The sequence below is a fragment of the Calonectris borealis genome, chromosome 2, assembly GCF_964195595.1.
Source record: "Calonectris borealis chromosome 2, bCalBor7.hap1.2, whole genome shotgun sequence".
Taxonomy (NCBI): domain Eukaryota; kingdom Metazoa; phylum Chordata; class Aves; order Procellariiformes; family Procellariidae; genus Calonectris; species Calonectris borealis.
The window spans coordinates 25,141,929-25,168,968 of NC_134313.1; the positions used below are offsets into that span (position 1 = coordinate 25,141,929).

Genomic DNA, 27,040 nt, shown 5'->3' on the forward strand with positions numbered 1-27,040 from the left:
TCAGATTTACATAATCCTGGATTTTATTTCAGTGAATCCCAATAATCACGTAATTCAAATCATACTGTGCAACTGCCCTATTACTATCATTTGACATTCTTCCTAAATCATATATTTTGCAATGCATAATGGTAAGGTTTTTTCCAACAGTTCTGTGAAAAGAAATATTTCACCTTTGAAATGATGAAAAGTTCTGGAATAATAAAATAGAAAAGTATATTTAGTGTGTTTTTAAATAAAATATTCATAACATTATACAAATGTCACTAAACCAAACAGATGCATAGGCAGTCTTGATTCAGGTAAATGACATATTAGCATGAACAATCATAAAAAATGCGTAAGGACTAAGAAGCCTATTTAATGAAAAAACATAGAAATGTTTCCATATGTTTTATGAAGTATTCTTTACCCTTTAAATGAGCACATTCAGATTTAGTCGCTGGCTTTGTTTCAGAGAAACCCCATCTGTACACTACATCGCTTACAGGCACATCTCAGTCATGCAATAGCTATGTCACAGCTCATATATCAAATAAAAATCACATTCAAGGCCACACAACCTTATATACCCAAAGTCTTCCATTCTATTTAAAGTAATCCTAAGAGAGCTCTTATTGCACCTCACTGCTGATGTCACATGACTTTTGTTGGGAAACAGAGTCTTACAACTGAAATATCAAACAGTTCTTACCACAGATGAGAATGATCTAAAGGACAACTCTATTGTGCTTATATATTCTGGAAGTCTTTTTTTTTTAAAAAAAACAAAGAAACAGGTGTGGAACTAAAAGTATAAAAATAGTAGCACTGCACAACATTATGTTGTACTGTGAAAAGCAGGATAAAACACAGGCAACTCACAGTAGGTTTAAGGAATTCATCTGACACATTTAGATTCCAAAGCCAATAAAGTTGATTGCCCACATCAAGGACAGAAAGTGAAGAAGTGGTTATTTTACCTTCCCGACATCAAAGGTTTCAGTGCCAGAACAATCTCATTTCAAACCCAACAGCAAGGATAACTGATAAGTCAAAAGGCTTCTATCCACATTATATGGCAGTCCATAAACCCATTAACTTTTGCAGCAAGTAAATAGTATGAACAGCCACGTTAGAAATTTTTGAAATCATATAAACCCAAGCCATCTCCTCCACGGAACACCTTAAGCAAGCACAATGCTGCTGAAACATTTCTCTATTTACTTTCCCCCCCCCGCCTTATTATCAGGAAGTTTCCTTTGCCAAAGAGAAATTGTGCAAAACAGAAAAAATATCTGCGGTAGTCAGCTAAATACAAATGCCTCACAATGAAAACCAGCTATCTTCAATTAAAAAGAGAGATTCATTCTTGCCAATATCTAGAATTACAATATATCTCTGAATTACTAGCAACGCATATAAAGATGATTATTCAATAGCTGTTGCTTGATAACTTCCTAAGAAAGTAAAGAACGTTTCCAGTAGCATATGAAATAGCTGAGTCACTATAAAACAGAATATGTTTGTTGCTTTGGGTTTTTTTTTATTTTAAAGATTACACTGATGAATGACACGGCAATCATCAGGAAATTATATCACATTATTTAACTTCAAACAGTCAGTTTCATGGGGTTTATCCTAACTGCATTTAATAACTTGTATTTAAAACAATTAGTAAAGCAAAAGAAAGACAAGCCAACTTCTATGACATGTCACAGTCAGCAAGCTTCATAAACTTTTCTTATGATTTGGTATTGTAAGCCTGGATTCTCATAATACTGATGAAACATTTCATTTTTCAATCACCACTCACTACAGATAAACAGGTTAATATGCAACAGAATGAACAGAAGCCTCATATAAAGAAAACATATACACAACACGATACAAATTAAATATAAACGATAGCAAAATATACAACTTCAGCTAGCACCAAAAGCTAACAAGGGTCAACTGCATTAAATAGACAAGAGGATAGTTCAGAAATCAGCTGGCTCCAGTTAGAGATCTGGGGGAAATAACATTTCAAACAGAAAATAATTTGTGACGCATCAAGTAACACAGAATGAAAAGGAAAAGAAGGAAGCCTTGTGATCATCCAGCTCAATTCTTTTAAAATACAGGCCACAGGATTCCCCTCCTGTATTTAAACAAGATCATTAATATAGAAAAAAAAAAAAACCTGCAGTCTCAGTAAGTTGTTGCAATCATTAACTATTGTCAACATAAAAAAGCATCTTCTACCTGGAATTTGTTTTGGCTACTGGAACTTGTTACACCTCAATTTGCTAGACAAAAAAGTTTCATTTTGAATACATGATGCAGTTGCCTCAAATTTGCCTCTTACAAAGCAACACTTCCAGGCTTGCAGGTAATTTCTGTTACGAGTTTCATCTCCCACTCCAAAGTCCACATGAGCCTTAAAAAGACCAGTGGCTTTTTGAATGCCAAAATAATAACTTGAATAGCATTCGGATGTCAAGCTGTTCTTCGAGGCTTCTGGGAGCACAATGTCCTTCAGCATTAATCTGATGTAGGACAACCATAGAGCCATTTCTCAGCATTATGCTCTTTTTGTTTACATGCTTAAAATCAGTGAAGGCAAAGACAAAAAATGCAAAGCAAAGAATGAAAAGGTACTCCCCAACTGAATACAAAGACTTAGCCAAAAGGGTATATAAGTATTTAATACAGGTAAAAGAAGACGTGAATTACAGAAATTATAAATATTTTAATAGTTTTGTTTAAATAATAATTCAATAGCTTACAAAAAGAAGAAAGCATCCTGACACTATGGCCAGCAAGTTTCTGAGTTCCACCTAGTAAGTTGTCCCTGTACAAACAGGGAAGCACCCATAAGGGTACTTTGGTTCTGAACTGTGATTTTAAGTGCAACTGCACTGAGAAGTCATTTTCTAATTGATTAAGACGAAAAAGCTCTGTACTACCTCAATGAAACAGAACATGACTCCTAAGTATAGAAGAAAATTGAAATGGGTTTTACAGAAATGAAGGGCATATCTTTTCCCTTTAGATTATGAGATGCTAGAAAGACCTATACTGATTACAACTTATTAAACAATGTAGTATTAAAGTTTCGAAACAGCAATAAAGCAAAATCAGAGTTGGTTAAAAAAAACTATAGTTCATGGCCCTATTTTACCTATTGTATCTGCTCATTATTTTTCACTACCTTTTTGGGCAGCAGTTGCAAGTCATACTGCAGGATAGAAAGAGAGGGAAGCGAGCCTTTAGAGAAGAGTTGCTTAAAAGACTATTCCTCAAATTTCAGAAAGGTTAACGAACGAATTGCAACTCTGACCTTTTTGATACAACATCTTAAACCACTACATGAAAAAATCTGACACAATCACCATTCCATCATGGTTTCAAAGAGCACCTACCTCTGCCTGAGAAGAACCAGTATTCATTCCCACATGTAAGTCACCAGCCACCTCAACTTCATCTCCTACCCTTGCTTCTACCACCGTAATCAAACTCAAGATTTTTAGCTCCAAGAGGAATAGCAGTCTACTAACAGCTGTAGTCCTGCTCATTGATGCAGAGAACATTCACATATTAGGGCTCTCCTCCTTCATTATTTTCCGTATTTCATGCTCCTGGACCATAACATCAGTGTGGGCTGGGGCCAGCTCTGTCCTGGCTGTGACCCCCTGGCAGTCTGGCAGTGGGGCCCAAGAGGACCCCCCTTTTACCTGCGCTGGTAAGGGCACCCGTCACAATGGGTGACAGTGGGGTGACACACAAAGCTCCTCGGGAGCTGCCCTAGAATAGTGAGTCACACCCGCCTGGAGGTGCTGGCATTGGATCCCCCTTTGCCACCCCTTCCCCAGGCAGAAGAAACCCAAAACCCCAAATCTCCTCTTTGCACCATCAGGTCTTTTCCTGCCACCTCAAACAATTTCTTTTTTCTGCCATTCTTTGTGAAGTTTTCAAACTGACCTTTGTAGTATTTCTGTGATCTATCAGGAGCTTATACTTTCATAAATGAAGTGTGGACTGGCACTCCAAATAGCTAACACTCAGGCATATACTAAGGCTGGCATATTAAAGCTTCACATTTCCCTTGCGGTTCTTTAGAAACTTTTAAAGTACTATAAATGCATCATAGGAAATAAACATGTTATCAGAATATGTTCAATTATATTCAAACAACAGAGTAAAACACTGAAAGAACAGACTGCAAAGGAGATTAAGGAATGTGATGTATACACATAGAAAAATTGTTATTCCACACACAGAGAAATCTTATTGCATTACAGCAAACAAGAATTTCAAAGGAAAATTAAAGAAAATTCACAAAAAAATAATTAACATACAGGTACTCATGCCATTTTGAAAGCCTAAGAACAAAGCCACCTGGTGCAATAAAACATTGTCTTATGTTCATTCTGGAAGCATTTGTACAGTTAGGTGGGTTCCAGAAAAGATTGGGCAATATTATAGAAACCTAAATTACAATCTTCATAACTCAGACCAGTTTCAGAATGTAACGGGGAGGGAAATATGCAAATTTAGTTCTCCAGAAAATCATCCATTTTACTTGTACGTGTGCTTCAAGGTGTTCTGTTATAAAGTCTGCAGCTTCTTTTTCTGCAGCCCAATTTTCTCATCAAATGCTATCATAGCAAATACAGCATCGGACTGAATGCTTGATACACAAATATTAGAAAAAAAAAATTGTTTTCTAGTGAATGCTCTGAACCGCCTTTCCTTCATCTCACAACCATACATGTGGACTTTTTAGTGCTTATTGCAATGCCCTAAAAACTGATCACCAGCTCTTTTCTGTTGACCATTTTCCCCTCCAGTTTTTAAGTTAGAACAGCTCTTTACTGACATCGTTAGAAAGAAACTCCCCTAAAGGTTTATATTCAAACTCAGACAAATTGTACAAATGAAGGCAGCAAAGGAATTGGGAGGGCATGAGATGGGAAGACTGAGATCATGACAATAGTTTGGTCCAGTGCTATTCCCTTTTTCAGCTAGTTTTTTCCCTGTATTTAGGGAATATGCTGTACATGTAAAGAGAGTTTTTCAAGCCTTTGTGCAAATTTACAGAAGCTAAATTTTACGAATTAAAGAAGTAGTTGTTCTTACTGCTGAATATGGTAGAGGTACTATCTTGGTGATAAGCAGAAATCTGCTGGCAAGCTGTGTTTCATTGATAACATATGGGATACTGCAACATACGAATGGATAGCAGCATAAAAGTGATCCCACTGGGAAAGTAGCCTGGACACGAAGTACACATCAAAGCAAGTTTTATAAAAAGCTCTCTTGAAAGACAAGTGCTTAGCACTTTGGTGATCACAACCACCTCATCTAAGCCCAGTGGACTGAATACAGAGTTAGCTGATGAAACCAGGAGCTATGAGACCTATAGCAAGATGCAATCATATGAGCTTTCAACAGAACTGCAAATGCTGTTATGTCAGTGCCTTAAAGCTTTGCGTTAAAGCTTACAGTCAGTCTAAAAAAAGCAGACATAAATATCTATGAACTCCTAATGTCTCTGAAGTGATCTGGTTTGCTGGCACAAACAGAATATTTTTAGGAGCAATTTCCTAAGATCATGCCCAGAATAGTGCAGTTCACCCTTCTGATCTGTACATTATCTTAGTTATAACACAATTTCACAGCATTTGAAAAGCTGTTGAATACATGCAGAAACTATGTTCTTTAGAAGCTAAGTGGGACTCTAAAAGAATCTGCAAAAAGATTAAGTATAATATATATATAACAGGTGTTTTACATTGTATACCCTACAATTCTAAACTTGCCAGTCAGACATTTACTGCCAAGAGCGTACCAAGCACACGGTCATAACTACTTAAAACAGCAAATATTCACTGTCAAGCACTCATACAAAAATTGCGTTTAAATCCTGGGAAGCATGAACAACAGTACAACTGTTCTTTTAAAAAAAAAAAAGAAAAAAAAAATCATCCTCTCTGTTCCCGATTCCTTGGTTTGTAACAGACCATAACAAAAAACTCCTTTTACTTTGGTACATTTTGGAGGGAAGGGAAGGGGAGACTTTGTTCCCTTCTGGCAGGCAGGGCTGCCACTTGTCTCCATTCTACTGGGTAAAAATGGACTCACCTCTGATAGCAAAATCACAACAACAGACTCATGCAATGTCCAAAGTGTCTGTAAAAAACACCTGTTTTATTCCTAACTCCAGTCGTCCTTTGGAAGTGTAAGTTTGAAACCTTCTCTTTTACCAAGTAAACAACTCAACTAGGGTCTTATTTAACTCCTTTTGCTGACACTCGCTGCAAATGGATGACTGACATTCTTCACAGTGGTAACAAATCTGAAGGTACTCAGAAAAGAGTATAATTCTGCATCCCGAATTTAATTGGGGTCTGGATTTCTGAGATGACATATTGGTATACACGTTAAAGGGGAGCAACAGAATTTAACATAGTCCTTTGACAGCCAAAATATCAGAAAATACAAAGTCAGAAAGCTGAATGGACCCAGCTATCAAACAGTGGGGTACAACCACATTTGGAGGATGTTTTTTTGCTACCTAAACTGAAACCAAAAGACACCAGATAGCTTCTGAGTACAATCCACTGAGCCCACACTAAATAGGCTGATACAGAGATACCAGAGAAGGGATTTTTCAGGAAAGATTTTCTTTGAGAAAACAGGAAAAAGATAAGAAAAACATTCCAGAAGATAGATAAAAATGGAAATCTCAAGGACTCCTTGACTTCCTAAAACACTAAGTTGGGACAGCTCGTTAAGTCAGCACAGAAACTCTTCCTAGTCAGCTTGTAGTAAAGCATATCACTAGTTTATTAGTATTTTTACTTGTTATCTCTTTTCTTTAGAAACTTTTCTCGAGAAATTCCAATTACTAAAACATCTAGTTTAAGATGACTTGGCTACATCACAAATCTGAGATTACATATAGAAGAATGAAAAATGCTAATATAAGAATAAAGTAGTTGGCATAACAAAACTGCTATTATCCAGCTGTGGTGTGTCACACAAGCCAGGTAAAACCAAGAGACCTAACATAAGAAGGGAACTCAAAGCCTCTGCAGAAGTGCTAGGATATATCACTAGCTTCTATAATGTTGGGATTCTTGCATCTTCCTCTGAATCATCCAGTATTCACTTCTCTCAGAGAACAGGTAGAGCCAGACTACAATATACTCCTGTTAAGGTGACAATTAATATCAAAAAGAATTAAATGTAGTTTCTTAACAAGATCAGACCCCTTAGAGCAATAAAGCTTTTCTTCTTCCAACAGCAGGTTGAGAAAAAAACACGTCAATGTCTTAAATTGGAAAATTAGAAAAATTACTGGAATACTTCAAAAAAACCCTTTGCATCAGTCTAGATTTAAAACATTTCTATAACACTACCCAAGAGCTGCACTTCTTCTTAATTTCTGTATTTTCTACATAGTCACTCCCCATGCCCTGCAATAACTGAGGAAAAAAAAATGGTTCAGAAAAAGCGTTTTTAACAAGAAAAACAGTATTTGAAGCTACCATGCAAGAGACAATTTTACCCCTCCATACCTAACTGATCAGATCCCCTGCTACTTATTAAAGAAAAGCAGAAAAAGAGGCAAATCAAAAGGAGAAAGAAAAAATATCGAACAAAGATGTCCAATAAAGAAAAGGGTCAAATATCCTGGGATCTGACATAAAAACAGTAAAAGGAGGAAAAGATCGTGAATGAGATGCAGCAACAAAGCCAGGGTGTAAAGACAGGAGAAATCAGCACAAGAAGTTGTAATATCTGGATTTATCATGTTGCCCTCAAAACAAAAAAAAAAAAAGCAAAAAATTAGGGTGAAAAAGGAAAAAAAAAGATTAAAAAGTAAAACACACATTTGGTTTGCTCGTATCCATGCCAGCCTTATGATGTAATCGTAACAGAAAGAAACTAAGCTCAGACTGAGGACTATGCTTATTTAGATGATCATCAACTAAAAGGTGTTTCTGGAAATAGCTCTGATACTTTCTCTGAACTGACAGCAACCCTGGTTCCAAAATATGTTTTGGAGGATGTTAAGCAGATGTAGGAGCTCTTATTTTGCATAAGACAAAGCTCCCAAAATTCAGGAGCTGTGGTTATACATAGAACTCTGACATCTCCTTAGAATCTGAGCTTTTAATTAACATATCGCATAGTGTGATATGTATCTTTATTCATGAAAAAAAAAAATCTACAACGATACTGCAAAGTAAGGAATACTTTCCTACAATAGTACAACACTTCAAAGCAAGATCAAAGCAGTTACATCTGCTGTGCCATATTTAATTTTCCTATTATTTTTCACACAAACAGAAGGGACGTTCACTGGGTACCATTAAATAACACTGTAACAGAACACCTCCCTTTCTTCATTTAGTCCTCAGTAATTCCCCTCCAAAAGCAAAATCAAAACTGTAAAATGTTAATTTAAAAATTTTCTTGCTTACTATAGTTTCCTGAGAATCTAACATTTCACTAACTTTATCTGCCTTATTGTTACTACCATTTTACGTTACTGTGTATTTCTACCATTGGTAGAATATTTCTCCAAAAGAACTGCCCACCTGTAGAGGCATAATACTAACCTAAACAATTCATGGTCAAAGCACTGCTCTAATTGTAGGATAGCATTTTCCAGTAAAAATACACTTTCTGTCCTTACCGTTACCTTATTACATGTACCTTGCATTAATTTTATTCTATGACTATGAGGTGGATTAGACACATAGGAAAAACATTAATTCTTTACTGCAAGGGTCACAATAATCACTCCTCATACAGTCTGCATTTCAACAGCTTAACAAGTCTCCCACAAGATATATTCCTGGAGAAGAATATCTTTTTCTTGAATGTCCATGCAATTACAAACTGGGACTTGGATCTATAATCTCTAGGTTTAAAATAATCACAATACATGTAGCTTTTTAAAAAGGCTGATTTAATATAATAATAAATCATGTGGGGCATCAGACTAGCAATTGCTGTTGCAGTACCTAATACTCTGGTATCTTTCTATGGCAAGAATACCATTGGTATTTATCATCTTACCTTGCCACAAGAACCAAAATGCCCCCACAGATAGAAAGTAATTTTCTGTGTCATCCACTAGAGTTCATTACATAAGAGTAATTTTAGAGCATACTAGTATTTTGTAAACTATTAGTATTGTAGGCACTGTTATAGTAAGTTTTAAGCAGCAGTCCAATACTTGGAATCTGTCACATTATTTCAACTTAGTGCAACTTTTATTTGGTCAAGACTACACACATTACGTGAACTCACTACTCGAGATCAGCCTTCAATATTACGTTTGCAAATAGAAAACACGCTTCTACCACGTTTAATAGTTTATAAAGGTGCCTATTCTTATATCTGTCTACTTCTGATTATGCCTTGGGTTTTTTTCCTGAAGTGAAGATTACTACTACAGCAAACGTATTTTCACTACAGTAAGTTCCTCACAGGAACTTCTTCAATTCTCTACTTACTATTATTTCACTTCATTCACATTCCCTAACAATAAATTCCATTCAAAATTTACTTGCTGATATTTCTTGCCTCATCAAGATCAAACCCTTTAATTAGCCTGCTACCTTTTTCCAAACTGCAAAATTTCTCATTCTGAATAACAAGAAGGAAGATACGCTATAAGATGTTCCAATTTCTTTTAAAGTCACACAAGTTGTTTCAGGATCACAAAGCACTTTTATTAATTTTAACCCCACAACAGCAAAAAAATCCCATGTTGTTATTCAAGCAAAACTACTGTCCTGCACAGCATTACAATACAAACTGAACAAACTATTTCACTCAGACTGAATGAAATGCATAACAGAGTGATACAAGACAATCTTTTCTCATTACCTATTTTCTTTTTACATGCATAAACCTGAGGATAGTGGGGTTTGGTTTTCCAAGAAAAGATCTTCAGTGAGAGTATAACATCTATAAGTGACAATCTGCATGGGAAAAGTTACCTGGAACATTTTCTTCTGGATCTACAGTAATTTGGAGAAGGGTTAATACCTAATTTAGTCACTATTTTTGTGCTCTTTTAATGCTTACAATTCTTGGTACTTGCAACTGACAAAAGTGGGGAAGATCCCCACACATTTTCCAACCATGTCCATATAGAAATTTTAATACTTTTATTTACCCAAATGGAGAAAAAATGGAAGACATGGATGTATTATGGAGACATGAATGGCACAGAAAGGGATTCTTATACCAAACTCTAACTGGATGCTGAAATTTAATAGCTGATGTATTATTTTAATGCACATACAGGGCATTCACCTGAACAGTTCAGAACCATTGGAAGGGGGAAGATTGTTTGTATGAAAATATTATACCTCAGTTTTACAATCCAAGGTAGGGATCTGCTATTATTTGTTTACTGGGAGTGTTTATTTGTTTGTTTTATGTTCACTCCAACTGTGGCATTTTGAAACAGCACTACAGAATGTGATAGCACATATTTAAGATTTTTAAATAGCAACTACTGAAGCCCGAGAAATGAAACTTGTGAACAAAACCCTGTAACAGGCAGTTTTAGCAGCCCACAACATCTTTGTTTACATTTTAAGATGAAAGGAGGTGCATGAAACCATAAACAGAAAAGATTATACAATTAGTAGACATAAATTATAGATCATTTGTTTGTGTTGTATCACCTGCATGTATTTTCATTTCCCTCTCAGAATATCTCGCTATATAAACTGATCTAATATCCTGCAAAGTAGGATTCTTTAATCTGAAAGGGAAAAGGAGATATACTGACTTCTGAAATTTCCACAACTGTCAAACTACCACAGAGTGATGGTCTGAGCTGGAAGTATTCGATGACATACACTAGTATACTTATTAATCAGACAACACTGTGACTGAGCATTGAAGCTCACGTTAAATTTAGTTGGCATGAGAGTTAGAACAGGAAACAGATTCCAGAGGCACCATCGCTGAGTTTTAGCACTAGCTAGGACTCCTCAGTTATGATTCTGCTTTAATGTTTAAAAGGTGAAAACCAGCACTAATACATTTGACATATTAGCAGCCTTCCAATATGTACAAGAGGGTTGTCACGAAGATGCAGCTAGGCTCTTCACAGCAGTGCACAGTAGGGGGATGAAAGACAATGGTCATATATTGAAACAAGAAAGGGTCTGCCTGGATAGGAGGAAAAGCTTTCTCACCATGAGAACAGTGGTACAGGTTGCACAGAGAGGTAGGGCGTTCTTAGCCTTGGAGATTTTCAAGGCCTGACTGGATAAAGCCCTGTAGAACTTGGTCTGGTCCCATAGCTGACCATCATTGTAGCAGAAGATTGGACTAGAGACCTCCTGCAGTCCCTTCCAACTTGAATTTTCTGACAACCCTATTATTTTTTGCCAGGGGCAAAGAAATAGTTTCCTTTTGCTCTTCTGAAAAGCACTGCTCAGCAGCAAATGGTAGCATGACTGGGGTCAATACTTCTGTTGCAGGACCTCTGCATGCACCTTTTTCTTAAAGCACAGGCACCAAAAAAATACCCTGGCCTTCTCATTCATGCTTTGTTCTTATATCAGCAACCGCTGATGACTTCCTTTTTCACTCTAAATTTGACAACAACTTCTCACGGTCCTCCCCCAAAAAAGAATCTTTCCTTCTGTTACCTCTGAAGCTTTCTTTTGTGTCTGCTCTGAGCTCTTTTGAGAAATTTTCCAGTTCCTATTATGCAGCAGATTCACAACTTATGTTCTTCCCAGTGTTCTTGTCATAACCCTGAATTCCAGTAGCTTAGTCTCAACATGCTCGATTGCTCTTAGAAAAGAAGCCACCACATCAACCTCCCTGTAGAGTTTTTCACCTGATGCAGTACATGGCAGCTAGAACAAGGCAAAAAGGCAGCCTACCTCCCTGCTGTCCAAATACACCTTTCTTAATAGAACAAGAAATAACATAAAGTTAACAGCTGAACAAACAAAACAGGTGCTTTCAGTCACAACTTCCATTGCTATTTGTGCAAATAAACAACAGACTCTGGAGGAAGGGCTCTATTTATAGCTCTAAGCTTAGGTGTCTTGTTTTTGGTAGCCCACCAACATACCCAACAAGAGTTCGCTGTTAATTTCAACATACACACTGAACTGAGCTCTCCTGCAATTCTGAAACACAATTCAACTTAAGAAGCTTATACACATTTATGTATATCTATAGATTTCATGTATATATGTATTCCTTTCACAATCTATTGATTTTTTAGCTTTTCTTTTTCTCCTTGACTGTGCTGTTGACACTATGTATACATTCACTTTCACCACACAGACATTTAAAAAGTCTAAAGTGGATTTTTAAGTACATTAGATTCTTTAGCACAACGTTACATATCAAAGTAAAGCTTGTATGAATGCCTTAAGTATGCCTACCACCATTCTTTCATCAGAATGCTGTATTTTTCAATTTCAAAGGTTATTAGTGTATATTAATTAGACTGGAAAAAATAAAAAGGAAATTATAATTACTGGTTTACATGCATACTTCACATGTTAGTTCCTCATTTCAGGCCACTGCAGAATCATTGCTTCAGGCAGAGGATTTATTAAGAAGATACTCAACAAGCTAAACCCCAGTGACTACATATTAAAGTGATAAAATGTCCCACCTATGCCATGTTCAGTGTCAGTTCATGACTTAAGAATATCACTGAAAATGTGTACAATAAAAGGAAATAAAAGATTATACACAACTATATTAAGCTCAAATAATTACGATAAGAACAAATTCTGCTTAGGTTGCTTATTCACACTCTGTTTTCAACTGAAATTAGAATTGATAATCTACCAGGCTTTCACAGAAATGTATAAAACTATTTACACATTGCATTCAGAAGCCTACATGAAGGATGAGGACACATGTGGGTACAATCACCCATGCAAGACAGTAAACTGTTTATATTGTGCAAGTTTCATACAGCTGTGTCCTGCCACTCCCAAGCAATTACTTAAGAGAATACACTCTTACACTTTGATTTTAAACAGAAAGTTTAAGAGATACTCCTCAAAACGAACACCAAAACTGGCCACATTATGTGGAACAAACAGAGATTAAATGCCAATATGTTGCAAGGAAGTGATTAGAGCTTAACAACCTGCGTTACCACTAAACTTCAAATTGTTGGGCTTTTGCTGGGTTTTGTGTTTCGGGGTTTGGTGGCAGGGGAGCAGGTAAGAGGAAAAAAGTAGTTTTAAAAACAGGGGTATTAGAAAGGCAAGTCACTTATTTCAGTCTTTTTCCTAAGTGGTTAAAAGAACTATGCAGCAGCTCCACAACCCTTTTTTATATGTACACCTGGGAAGAATACCGAATCCTGTTACTTTCCTCAGTGTTACCCTGATGTGGTTTAGACCAGATGTTTAAATGTTACAGTATGTACATTTTCTTCTCTTCTTCCAAGGCAAAAGCAAAATAAGAGGAATATTTGACTTCACTCCACAAGAGACCTATTTAATAGTTTGGCGGTTATGTAAGTAAAGGTAGCTTGGCTAAGTCAATGTTGACGACATACAGAACGACATGATCCTAATGAGTTGGAAAATATTGGCTCTCATGAGATTCAACCAGATGCTACTGCGCTGAGAAAGCTACTGTATTATTGAATTTCATTTTTATGAGGTAAAATTTATTATTCAACCATTAAGGTATCCCACATGAAATCTTGCATAAAATAGTTTTACAGTTACTTTCTGGAAAGTAGATTTTATTTTAACTTTAAGACATCATTTACATGAGGGATTCAAATGCCTATTTGATCACCTTCAATAGAGAAATGTAAGGTCTGCAAGCAATTTTCCCAAAAATACCAGATTAATGGAACAGAACTGTCAACAAAATAATGAACTACCTGAATAGGACAAGGAAAAAGTGGTAGCAAGTTCCAGTTTTCCAGAGTAAACTAAAGCCATGTGTGACTGTGTATATGTTTTCTTGGCAGGCTGAAATGGTTAGAAACTGAGTGCTTCAGGTACTTACTAACAAATAATGAAAAAATACACAGTAAAATTACTCCAAAGGATTAATTACACTCAACCTTTGAAAGATCTTAACTGGCACTATTTTTCTAAACTTTTGGTATTTTGTACACTTATTTTTGTAAAAAAAATTGTATAATAATAATTGCAAAATAATTTTATTAACATCAACACATCTACTTGCAAAAATGTAGAAAGCATGATGCATTTCAGATTGATGTTTGTTTCCACATTTATAGTGAATGAAATGCAAAATCGGGATGTTTCACAAGCATGTGCAAGCGTAAGAACTAACATATTGTTTAACTGACATATAACATACTGTTGTGCTTGTATACCAAAAGGATTATAAAATAAAACCAAAACACAAACACAAATTTCCAAAGAGCTATGCATGGGTTGAAGACTGCTTTTGTTCTTTTTTACTATTTTAGATGTAATGCTTTTTCAAAAAGTTAGTAATGCCTTTTTCTTGACCCATGAAAAAGAGCAAACAGTTGTTTGCAGCTGTTTTATCTATCCATTTCTTGTCTTGCATTTTGTCACTTTGTATTCCCATCTACTATTTTAATTTTTCTATTTTTTTTGACCTTGCACATCTCCTATTTTAGGCAGTATGAATCTTTCTTGTACTTTTTAATGGTAAAGACTATTCATTCAAGTAATAAGTTTCATTCTTTATCTTTACCTCAAATTTTTAAATTGTCTTGGCTTCTCTGAACCCTAAAAATACCAGTTGACATTTGAAAAGAACCTTTGCCAAGTAGGCATCTAAAACTATGGATTACAAAAGTGCTAAGATGTCACTGCAATGAAGGGAGCTAGGTGCTTTCAAAAATCCCATTAAGCCATTACCTGTATCTTTAAATTCCAAATCAATTATAATTAAAAATCTGCTCTTAGCAGAATTAGATAGTCTCAAGCTAACGCATAATATGTAAACATATTTACAACAAATATCTAGTGTAAAAACCATATATCCTTCTTGAAATACTCATTCTACCTGTCCTCCACAAGTTCTGAGCTCAATCAGCTAGTCACAGTACCGTACACATCTTTTTACTAGTAGTTTTAAGATAACAGACCTTACTGATATTTATGACAAATACAAATTTATAAGTATTACAGGCACTTCATTCTTAAATTCTGTCAGAAACCAAACACACACAACTTGCTTTTGAGACTTCAAAACTTATTTTTTCAGACAGCTTGCCTTTGGACAAGTTAATCAAAAGCGAAACTCTCAGACTATCTGATGAAGACAGCAAGTCTAATAACCAACAAACTAAAAAATACTTGAGGAAAATGTTTTTCTCCTAGTAGAAAAAAGGTTTCTGGAGAGCAGAGGGAGGAAGATAGGTGGGGGACATAAGAGTGTTAATCTTCAAGCAATTTTCCCTTCCTGGTATTCCATGAATCTATTCCCAACAAGAATTTGTACAGGAAAGAGCTTGAGAGTTTGTTCCAAATCTCTATACCACCTTCAGCCTAAATTACATTTGAAGCAGAAAAACCGTAGGACAGAACCCCAAAAACTAGCTATAAATTCTGTTCCTATGTTTGTGGAAATATACAGTGCAGAGCTCCCTTTTTAAACTACATCCAGAGAAAGTCTTTCAGCAGTTACCCAGCAGACAGGTTCCCAAAGAGGCCTCTCTACCTTGTGAGACTCTCCACAGCTGTCAAAGGGCCAATAGTCATGTGTTCTCTGATGTTCTCTCCTCCTACAACTCATGTATCTGTACTTGTCTTCCTATTAAATTTTGGCTTTCTTAACTTTTACTACTTTTCTACTCTTTCTTCCTGCTTCTCTTTGCTTTGTCTTCCCCTGCATTTCTCTTTCCTTTTTATTAGCTGATCCTCTTTTTCTCTTTTTCCTTCCTTTCCATTTTTTCTTTCTTTTTTCCCCTAGTTCATCTGTTCTTCTTTTCCTACAGCATGACTTAGCCCATATTGTAAGCACAGTTTCAGTGATGCAGTTTTAAAACTGGAGGAGATGGCTGTGTTGGAAAAAGCATACAACTAAGTACCATAATTCCTGCTAAAAAAAAGATCTATGCTGAGAAGATACAAAGGCTTGTGGTATCACTTCTGAGTTCAAGTAACACTGAATCAATATGTTATGGAGGCACATCACTAACTCACAAAAAGCACGTGGCACAAAGCCTCAATAAAGACATAATGAGTTCAGCAACAACTGTTTCAGCCCAATAACTCTCTTCAATCACCACACGAAAAGTGGTAAGACAGACATAGGCAGTTGAGAAAGATGTAGGCTATGTAAACAAATGGCAAAAACATTTGAGCCTAGCTATGTGCAAGTAATAAACTACAGAAGAAAAATGTGAAGTCTCAGTATATTTTCAAAATTGGCAGAACAGATCTGGAAGGGTAACGCATAAATAGAACGTTTTTATAGGGGGGCACAGTTTGTTCACAAAGGACAAAAAAGCATGGTGTTGTACTGTGTATCAACAATGTGTAAAATCCTGTGATCCAGACTGTAGGCAGGCAGATCTGCTGAAAATCTCTGGATAACAGCAGACCATTAAAAATAGGAAGACAAACTACATAAGCCCTTTCTTTTTTTTGAGAATAATGTCATGTCTGGGCAGGGCTTTTTTATTTATTTTTAACAGAGGGATAAGAATCTACATAGAGACATAGCTGTTTGTCCTGCTATATTTCTAATTAGTTAGAAAGATGGCTTTTAGAAGTTTGAAAATGTAAAGGTAGAAGATAATTTGGGCAACAGTACTCGTGAAACACACAGTTTACGATTCTTGTAACAGCGGAATGAAAGCAATGAATTTCAAGAAAGAGATCACCTGGGAAATAGGATAAAGTGAAGGTAAGGAGGTCTTTAATCGTATTGTTAATTTTTCCTGCAAGAACACTACAATTTCGTAGAAACAAAATCAGAAAAAGCCAAGGAACAAAGGGAAAGAGCTATAAAAGAAAATAAAGCAAATGTCTTTATACTTGCATTATTTGTACAAACTTGATCAAAGAAACAATTAATCCACAAGATCACAAGCTATTTTCTTGAAGTACTTTCGTACTACTTCTGCACATAGCTAAAAATGAGCTGTGATCAGATGGAAAAAACAATATCATTGACAAAAAGGCTGTTATTTCCACGAGATGTTAGGTTGTACAATAAAACTCATCTGTATACCCATGAAGATGCTCAGAGAGACAATGGCAGGAGGGGGAGCCCAAATAATACCCTGCGGGGCTACTCCCAGGCCCACCACAGGAGCCATCAGCCCATCAAAGGCCAATCTGCACAAGCCCAGAGGAGCACAGAGGCATGCAATGGCAGGCGGGAATCCAAATCAAGGACTCCCAAGGAACATTCATCAGCTGTTGCTTTATGTTGGAGAAACTAAGCTGAATGTTAGTAAAAGAATATCAGTGATTAACACATATGCCTTGTTTACTGAAAAGTTCCTTATTGACTACATTATCCTCAGTTACTTCACTGGGAAAAGAAAAAAAAGGAAAAAAACACCAAAAAAAAGCTGAAATTCCAACTTCCCTGTGCAATTACAGTCAGGTTTTTTTAGAAGCTTACACACATACATGTTACTGTTAAAGTATGTAGAAGCTGACACTAATTACAAGGATGATTTTCAACAAGGCATGATACGAAATTTTACACCAAGGTCTTCCAACAAAAGGTAGCAGACTTACAGAATCAACCAAGCCAAGAATTAGGGCAAAAGGGCAGACAGCAATCATTTCATAGCCTTGAACTCAAAGCTGCCTTCATCTAGTTAATGTGAAGTACAACTACAGAAGTATAAAATGTACCAGGTCAAGCATTAAGCCACAAACAAGAGAAGACCAAAACAAGAGTACTATACTGCTCATTTACTTTATTGTAAGTACTTAAAATGTGTGCTCCAGATTTCTATTCTGCAGATATATTGTTAGCACGGTTGTATCACAGTTCAGTGAACTGAAGGACTGAAACATGTCAAATGATGGAACAGGTTAGTGTATCACAGTTCAGTGAACTGAAGGACTGAAACATGTCAAATGATGGAACAGGTTAGTTTGGAACTAACCCTGCAAACCCTAAGACCATCTGAAATGATCAAATAACTGTATTTTCACACTCCTCTGAGGTGTGGATTGTAAGACTGCTACCTTCAGAAGTACCAGTACTTGAAAATAAAACCTCACAATCTCATCCTTAGGTGACCCACACAGAATCAAGGAATGAAGAGAATCAGTGACTTTTGGGAAAGGAGGAAAAACTGAGCACTTAAAACAGTTATTCCACGGGCTACACACCTGAAAATACAACAGTTCTTTTGCACCAACAGATCAACACAGATTTAACTTTAAAGAACAAGAGGACTGAAAAAGGAAAATACGACTGAGAAAAACAGGACTGATAAAGACTTCCAGTGGTAGTCTAAACTACCATTTTGCTTCAAGTCATGATTTACTACATCTGAATCATTCTCCTAACACATTCTCCAAGACTGGTAATGATGGAGATTCCAAAAGATCTCAATTATTCTTGTTATGTGTTTATTCATAACAGATAAACAATAATGGGTCTAAACAATAGTGGGTCTAAATTATTCTAGCCTGCATAAAAATATAAAGAGGAAAATATATTATCTTCTTCTGGATGACCTTTAGGCACTTGAAGACTGTGGTCTCCTCTGTAAGATGGTTAAAATCCATGGGTGTTTTGCAAAAGGATGACAGGTAAGCTATTTCATTATTTATATCATTACCTCTGAGACTTGCATATCTTCAGCAATTTCACAACAGTTAAGCAACATTTTTTTATGAAACTGAATGAGAAACTTCTGCAGACCTTTAAAAAAAATTCAATTATGCCATTGATTAATAAATAATCCAGTATTTTTTATTTCCTCCAACAGCTTCATCTTTGAATGACCTTAAATTACAACATTGCACTATATAAGGTAGCAAGGGTGGATGTTTCAGATGAGGGAGGCATGGAAAAATTATCCTGTATGGGAAAATTAAATGCATCCAGAAATTGGTGCCAAGGAGTGAAGCTTGGTGGCTTAGCTTACATCCTGGATTTTAAGCATAAGCTATAAATACCCATATAGACACAAAAAACATTCTGTTAACTACTATAAGTAAAAACCTGGATTTAAAGAATATAGTTGTATGCACATTCACCAGCAGTGCTCTGTACCATAACAAATACATAACCAAAAGCATCACATATTTACCTGAAGTTTGGAAAACCTCATTCAGTAAAGCTTCATTTACCACCACCGAACTGACATTTCCAACAGCATGACACCAGCTCTGATAAATAGTTTGAAGCAGAAGAGTTTGAGCTCTAGTGGCTTGAACTGTCAAATTAGGAAGCTCAAATATGCATTCTGTTAGTGGGACATGAGCTCGCTTGGTCCTGTTTAAAATATTGAGAGAAAAAAAAGGAAAATAATTATTTTGGTGCATAAAAATAACAATTTAAAATCTTAGTCACAGAATACCAGACTATAAGCAGTTAGTTTGTAAGGTGGAGCTGTATGCCTGTTAAATTTCTTCTTGTAAGAGCTGATTCTACTTATACTGAAATTCACCCTAAACAAGACTTCTGTTACATGATTTAACTTTATATCTCCCTCCAAAACATGAGAGGAAAAATAATATATTTTCATTTAATTATCTCTTGGTTTTAAAATATTTAATAAAAGCAATTCCAAGTGCTCCCACCAAAATAAGAGCTACTCATAAAATTGTGCAGTTATTAAAAACACAGAAGAAATCTGTTCAAAACTTGAATTTTCTGAAAAATTTTTATTTAAAAGCTTACAGTGAATCACTATATGAGATACGTCCAGTGATCCAAAAAAACATACAGATGATATCCATACAACAAAATACAAACAAAAAGACCCACATTCCATATTTCTCCTCATATTCCATATTAGGCTGACATAGAGCTCACTAAGTGATTCTAATATTTTTCAATGCCTTTTATCTTATAATTGGGGAGGAGGAACAAGTGGGGCAGGCATTGGGAGGGCAGTGCAAAGGTACAGGACATACTATTTGGAAATAAATTCTTCTCTGACAATAGAGTCCACTATCAACAAGAAGGCTCTACCACAGCTATAACAAAGTCAGTAAGTTAGTTTTTCTTCCTAATATATACACTATTACCTGAAATTAAGCAACAGATTGATTTGCTACATTCCACAAAAACTGCAAACGTTCTTTACAATTCTCATTTTGGAGCCTTTTCCTGCAGCATATTTACAATATTATTATTCTTGCCCTAATCACCTCCTGCTTCATCACTGAAACATACTTTTTGTGCTATTTAGCATTACTTTCTCTAGTGTCCCCAAAATATAATCACTGATGCACAGATTAGCTCATTCTTATTCTGGAGAATCTCCTCCATTAGAAGATTTCAGGGACAAGCCTAAAGCCACATGAAAATTAACCATACTAGGTTAGTGTTCTGTTGGGAATCAGAACCTCAAATGATGGAAAGCTGCTGAAGCTGCTCACACAATGCCTTAGCCCAGGAAAAAAGCATCCTTTACCAAAACGTTCAAGGGACTGAAAGTGTAAAGACATTCCCTTGCAGACACTGAATGGCTCTTTAGATCAGCAAAATCAACACCTTCCAAGGAACTGTCACAGGCAGTCACAATACACTGTCTCTCTTATCTGGCTCCACAAGAAAATGCTTGCAACCATATGACCTAACATACATGAGATCATACTATCAGTAGAGACTCTGCAGGAGGCTCCATGAATTCAGAAACAGGCTATTCCTGATGCTCAAACTCCAAGATCTGTACCAGCACGAAGTAATAAGATTCTGGTAATAAGAAGTAGACTTCCTTGCACATTCTGCACCTGACTGGGAGAGTGGCCCTTCACCAAGAAAACTGTGAAGAAAAAAGCACATCATCACTTCTCAGACCCATGATTATTATCGTTCAGATGAAGAAGAATAGCAAAATATTCTGCTGCTAGCATTTTTGGCCCATAAGCTGCAGATAAGGCCTGTGTGAAATATGAAACGTGGTTTCGAAACAAGCATTCTGAACATCAGAGGACATGTATCTACTACCATGTTGACTCGGTGGTACAGCCAAAGGTAATGTCATCACTTTGAATTTGGACTTGAACATACAAGCATTCACTTTAAGTCACAAACAGATCTCCTCCCTCAATTCCTTGTCAATACCAGGAAACAGCTAACTGAAAACCATTTTCTCTGGAACAAGAGGAATTAATTTCATCAAGTGTTAGACACCTACAGTATAAACAAACATCCATATCTAAGATGGCTGTATAGACCCTTTTAAGGTAAAAGGAAAGAAAACTGCACTTATATATGTAACAGAGATCCATTCATTCTAAGCCTGAGGATTAAATGAACTGCTTTCTGCAGGTCACTATTTCTGCCCACTGCCTATAAAGGGAGATTAAGATAATTATCACAGCTATGGATGTCTACACCATAGATTAAGGTTTCATAGATAAAGCCCATCCACAAAAGCCAATTCTATTGCTCCTCACTAAAAATAAAAACAAGTGAATAAAAGAAAAATTGATTCCTATGAAAGAAGATACTCATGAAAGAGTCTCAGAAAACGGATGTAAATACAGATGGAGGACAAAGAACAAACAAAAAGAGATGTTGTAGCTTTCTATAATAGTAATCAGTATTCTTTAGACCAAGGTTTTTCAACCTCATAAAGCTTGGAATTAGGATTACCTGTCTCAAAATGTTGAGAAGAAGGGGAAGAAAACCAGCAACAAGACTGCCTCTGAGCTGCAACTCATTGGAAGCTAATGACACAACTCTGCTGCCAGCTTCAAATGCCATTTGCAGAAAAAACATGGATGAAGGAAAACATTTTATGATTATATGGGAGAACTTAGCCTTGTGTCCGGTACTAGAAATTTCCTTCAGAATGAAAAATAAAAAAAAGTAGTCTACTGTTTGAATGAAACTATCACTGTTTGAAGTTTGGAACTTGGATCGGTACAGCCTCTGTTGCTAGGAAAATCAAAACTCATCAGACGCCTTTTCAGAAAATATCTTATATTAGCCTTGTTTGTTTATTGGTTTTTTTTTAATAGCAGTCACTGACACCAAACAGTGAATTAGAACAAGAAAAATTACATTTGTCCTGCTTGGGGGAACTAAGCATCTCCTACCCGCCTTTTCTGCTGACGGCCATGTAAAGATCTTTCTAGAGTACATGAGCAGACCACATGCTGGCCTCGCTGCCTGAGATCACTACTCTATCAACTGAAGCACAATAGGTCACCAAAGGGGTAAGAAATATCTGTACAAAACTCGTGAAGCTCTTCCTGTCTCTCAATTTGTTCAAACACATCGCACACCTTTCCTGAAAATGTTCTTCTCCCCAAAAGTACAAATACCACATGTGGCCATCTAAGAAAAGAATCCAAACACATTTGAAATCTGTTGGTGCAAGAAAGCCATTTGAAAAAACATTTTTGTCTACACTTCAAAAAATAAGCTAGTCAGAAAATTAGAACTACTTTAAGGAAAGACAAAACAAAAGCTGAAAATAATACTAGTATTAAGTCAGGCAAACAGGGAAAGATGCTGCCCTGGTTAAAAAAAAAACTAAAGAAAAACACTTTGACTCAGATAGACAGCCAAAAGGAACTAACAGCCTGGAACATATTCTGACAATTTCTACCACACAACACACACGAGAGGATACATGAAGATCATTCTCTCGTGGACACAGTTAGATAAAACCTATCGCCCATTTCAGCTCCTCAGATACACATACATTCCTCTGTGTAAATGTACATATATCCATATAGTCACTAAAAGAAAAGCTCTGGATTCCATGAAAACCACAGGTGAAGACTGCAACACTGTGCCCTTTCTAACGCTGGTTCCAAGTTAGAATTTGAACTTGCTTTCCTATAATTTCCTAGAGTGTAAGCCCAAGCTCTGTAATTCATCAATTTAAGCAGAAAAGGTGTGCATAACTAAAGAAGTATATAAGGTGATTCTGTACTTAGGAAAATCTATCCTTGTAAAACAAAATGCTATATACACAATAAATTAAAAAATTATTTTAGAACTCAAGATTAAACAGACAGCACAAACCATTTACTTTTATGTAGAATTGAAGTTGGAAAACTAGATATGCATGTTAGCAAAGCTTTTGCAGGCATTACATGGAAAGAAGTGTATTGCATAGTGATATCAATCAGAATGTTTCCTAGTATTCTTTTTTTTCAAGCCATGTATTGCGATCCTTTATTATTTATCTCATTGCAGAAGTGCACTGTAACGTTCTTCCTTTCTGTCCTTTTCCTTTCTGTTCTTTTTCCTTTTGTTATCCTTTCAGATTAACTTACATTTTCTACTTTTCCCTCTTATTTCTGAATATTATTTTGCAGGATTAAAACTGCAATAAATGTAGAAAAAATTTTTCAGAAAAAAGCATCTGAATATTTCAAAAGACGGGATCCCTAATGTAAAATTGGGAAGGAAGGTAGAAAACCTTTTTCAGAAAAATTCAGGACAAACATTCAGGACTCCACAATAATTCCATCTAAAATAACACATTTGTATTAACAAATTCATGTACTTTAGGGGGTACGTCTGTGAAGAGCTGTGACAATCACAGCATAAAATATGACAGTGGAAAAGATTTTGCTTTAAAAGTTTGACTATTCATTTAATACATATTACAGCTACTGTATGGAACTATACTAAATTTAAAACTTAAAAATTTCACATAAAATAGTCCCTTACGGGTAATAACAGTGTATGAATTTTTTTTTAACAATATGCAAATTCTACGCTTATTATACTTAACAATCCCATAGGAATAAAGTCTACTTTTCAGATAACTTTGGAGGAATGGGAAGTTGAAGAAAATAAATCCTTTTTTATAGAAAAAAAGTAAATCAAGGTGGGGGGGAAGTGTTGTACCATGTGTGCAGCAAATGTTGCTTAAAGGAAATTTTAACTAGACCTGGCTAGTGATGAAAGTACATTTATAATTCAGGATTTATTATAATAGTTTTGAAACACAAATAATGCATTTAAAAGAACTTAAAATACAAGTTTGCTACCAAACTGCACCTGTTAATACAGAAAATCCATCATTAATAAGGTACTGAGCTATATTTAACCACGTTTTATGACCCAAGAGATATATTCAAGCAATAAATGAAAATACAAGTACAAATAATTTTTTCAGTAAACCCAGTCAGATCTGTGTTTCTATACTGTATCATTAAATTCATATTAAGCAACTGAATGTGACTTCATATCAAAACTCATCACCATATTAAAACAGTTATGGCACATAGTTGGAGTCTAAAACCACTATTTAAACTGCACTTTAAAACTGTAACAACAATAGAAATAATTATTTCTCAAATCTTTACACTCAAGAGTTAAGATGCAGTTCTGAACATATGTTCATTTAACTGAACAGGTTAAAAAACTACCAATTCAAACACTCTTCTCTAGGGGAAAATAAATCCTAATGTAACTAGCAGGATAGGCTACTCATTAAAGCTGAACTTGGATAAGTTCCAGAATAAATTTAAGGAAATATGAACAAGCAAGTCTTGCTGTGTAGTGGCATGGAGTGAAAATGAATCTGTCCTAATTAAATGATTTTTAAATACACTTTGGTTGTACCCAGTTTGCTGACAAACTGTAATACAGACTTGCTGAAATATTTGGATAAATCTGGCATACCATTAAAGAAAATAGTTTTCTTCCCTGTTTTTGAATGAAAACATGAATTGGTCCTTATTATACACCATGCATAGGCACCAATATAACCAATTCATGTAAGTTCACAGGCCTGCTATGAAATATTTTCAGTTTGTAGACTTTAGGAACAGCAACTTATTCTTTTAAAATCAACACCTCAGAGTGATTGAAAGAATATAGTGGTGAACAGCTGGCTCCAAAGGTTTACATAGAGTCCCCAACTGCAAAGCTGGAACCTGCAAAATGTTTCCAAAAATTTAATTTTTGTTATTACTCATATCCTGTACAGTAAAATACGATTAGTTCATTTTTTCCAAAATAACAAAACCAGTAATCTGCTACTAGAACCCAACAACTGTGCCTGAGAAGAACCTGAATGTAATTTAAATGCCTAAGTAATTTCAGTCAGCATTTGCACACCTTTCCTCTTAGGCAAACAGAAAATGTATGCTGGTTTTATATTTTACATGAACAAAAGCTTTATCTACATACCTACAACAAATCCGTATTTCTACTTAATCTGATCTTTCGTATCAACTTAAAGAAAATTATTATTTTGATCCTTTTTCTTAACACTTAAGCAACTGTTATTGGGTAAGGGAAACAATGTCTAGCTACTTAATGACAAATATCAAAACTCTGAAGGGAGTGCGCAGGGGGAAGAAGAAAGGGAAAGGAAGTTAACCACTACAGTCTTGGAATTACTACTCACAATAAAAACCAGTCATGTCACACATCTGCATATGCTAACACAATTTTTAGTCTTCAGACAGCAACATACAGTTATTTGTGCCAGAGGACCAAGTTAATTATTTTCAAAAAATAGTAATTAAACCCGCTTTGGAATACTTCATTCCAAAAACATCTCCAAGACTGATGTCTTCAAAACCTCTTCTGCTCTTCTGTAGGCTTCACTAAAGGCTGCCTGACATCTTATGTCATCTCTTACACAGGTGACTTTTCAGCAGCTGCAGCTGCCTTTGACTCTTATTTGTAGGAAACACTGCTAATCATACAATTTATTACAAGGGAGAAAACAATGAACTTCAAGATTCACCAACTTTTTTCCTTTTTCAATGAATAAAAAAATTAACTTTTTCTTTCTGAAAATTTTAGATACGGATTAGGAGGGAACAACACGATCATTTCAAAACTAACTTCTGTATAGTATTTTTTTTTAACATCAGTTCTGGAATTGAAACTGTCAGTGATGAAAAATGTTTGTAAAGTGTTAATTCACATGTGAACTTCAGAAAAAACAGATTTCCTTGAAACAATTGTGAAAACAAAACAACGCAGTACAAGCTTCAACATGTCTTAGAAAATGAACAGAGATGTCCATTCTCAATTCTCAGTACAGTGTGTGTTTTAATGGAACAATAAAATTTAGCTTTATACAGCAAAGCAAAAATAAATGCATTATTACAAGAACAAAAATAATTACTAAAATCAAACAAATATCTAAAAGGAAGAAACCTTGCAAAAAAAAAATCCCTTTGAAGCAAGGAATGCAAGACTCTGGACGTATATGTTAGAATCTCTAAACTTTAAAATATTTAGTTTGTTTTGTTACATCTGGACATTAAAAATTATGATCATTAGAAAAAAATTATGATCATTACACAAGGTGTGGGGGGGGAAATCAGAAAAAAAGGGGTAAGAAACTCTCCTCATTGAATGCTATTAATGCCAATTTAGGACATTTTTTCTTACTTATACTTTAAACATCTATTCTTTCTTTACTTCTGCAAGAAGGTCTGTACCTTTTTTATGTGAATCTAGGAATCTTATCATCATTGATTGTGGATACTAGCGGGGACAAGGGAAGGGATATGACATTTAGCTGCATTATGTCCAGCGAGATCCAAATATAAGAACCATGAGAAAAAAAATCGGTACTCATTGCAGTGACCAAAGAACAAAACATATTAAAAAAAAACCAAAAACAAAAAATCAAAAAGAGGTCTGGAAAGAAGCAAGGCCTTTCTACAGGGAACCGCTGGCTTGATGAAGGTAGTACAGAGGGAATCATAGCAGAAGCTACTATTTGAGTAGCACTGTGTATCTTTTCAGGAGAACTAGCTCCTACTCGGAAAAGCAGCAAAAGCCAAAATAAATGCAATCATTATCATTTACCTCCTGGTAAATGACAGTTTCCCTGATGGGGGCGAAATTAGCTGGAACTTGGAGATGCTGTAACTAAATAACTGCAGATGACCAGGACCACCAAAACCACCAAAGGTAACCAGGTAAAAGTTGC

At 35.6% G+C, this 27,040-nt stretch overlaps 1 protein-coding gene across 16 annotated transcripts in view; it reads right to left on the reverse strand.

The window, feature by feature from the left end:
- The window catches only part of VPS13B (vacuolar protein sorting 13 homolog B), a 490,063-nt gene that overhangs the window by 362,700 nt on the left and 100,323 nt on the right, over positions 1-27,040 (reverse strand). For all 16 annotated transcript variants that reach the window (XR_012672287.1, XM_075141361.1, XM_075141359.1 and 13 more), the window contains one exon: positions 19,247-19,431. Coding sequence is in view for 15 of the 16 variants with exons in the window: in XM_075141361.1 (XP_074997462.1) it covers positions 19,247-19,431 (185 nt within the window). In the remaining variant the exon portion in view is untranslated. The remainder of the gene's footprint in view (positions 1-19,246; positions 19,432-27,040) is intronic.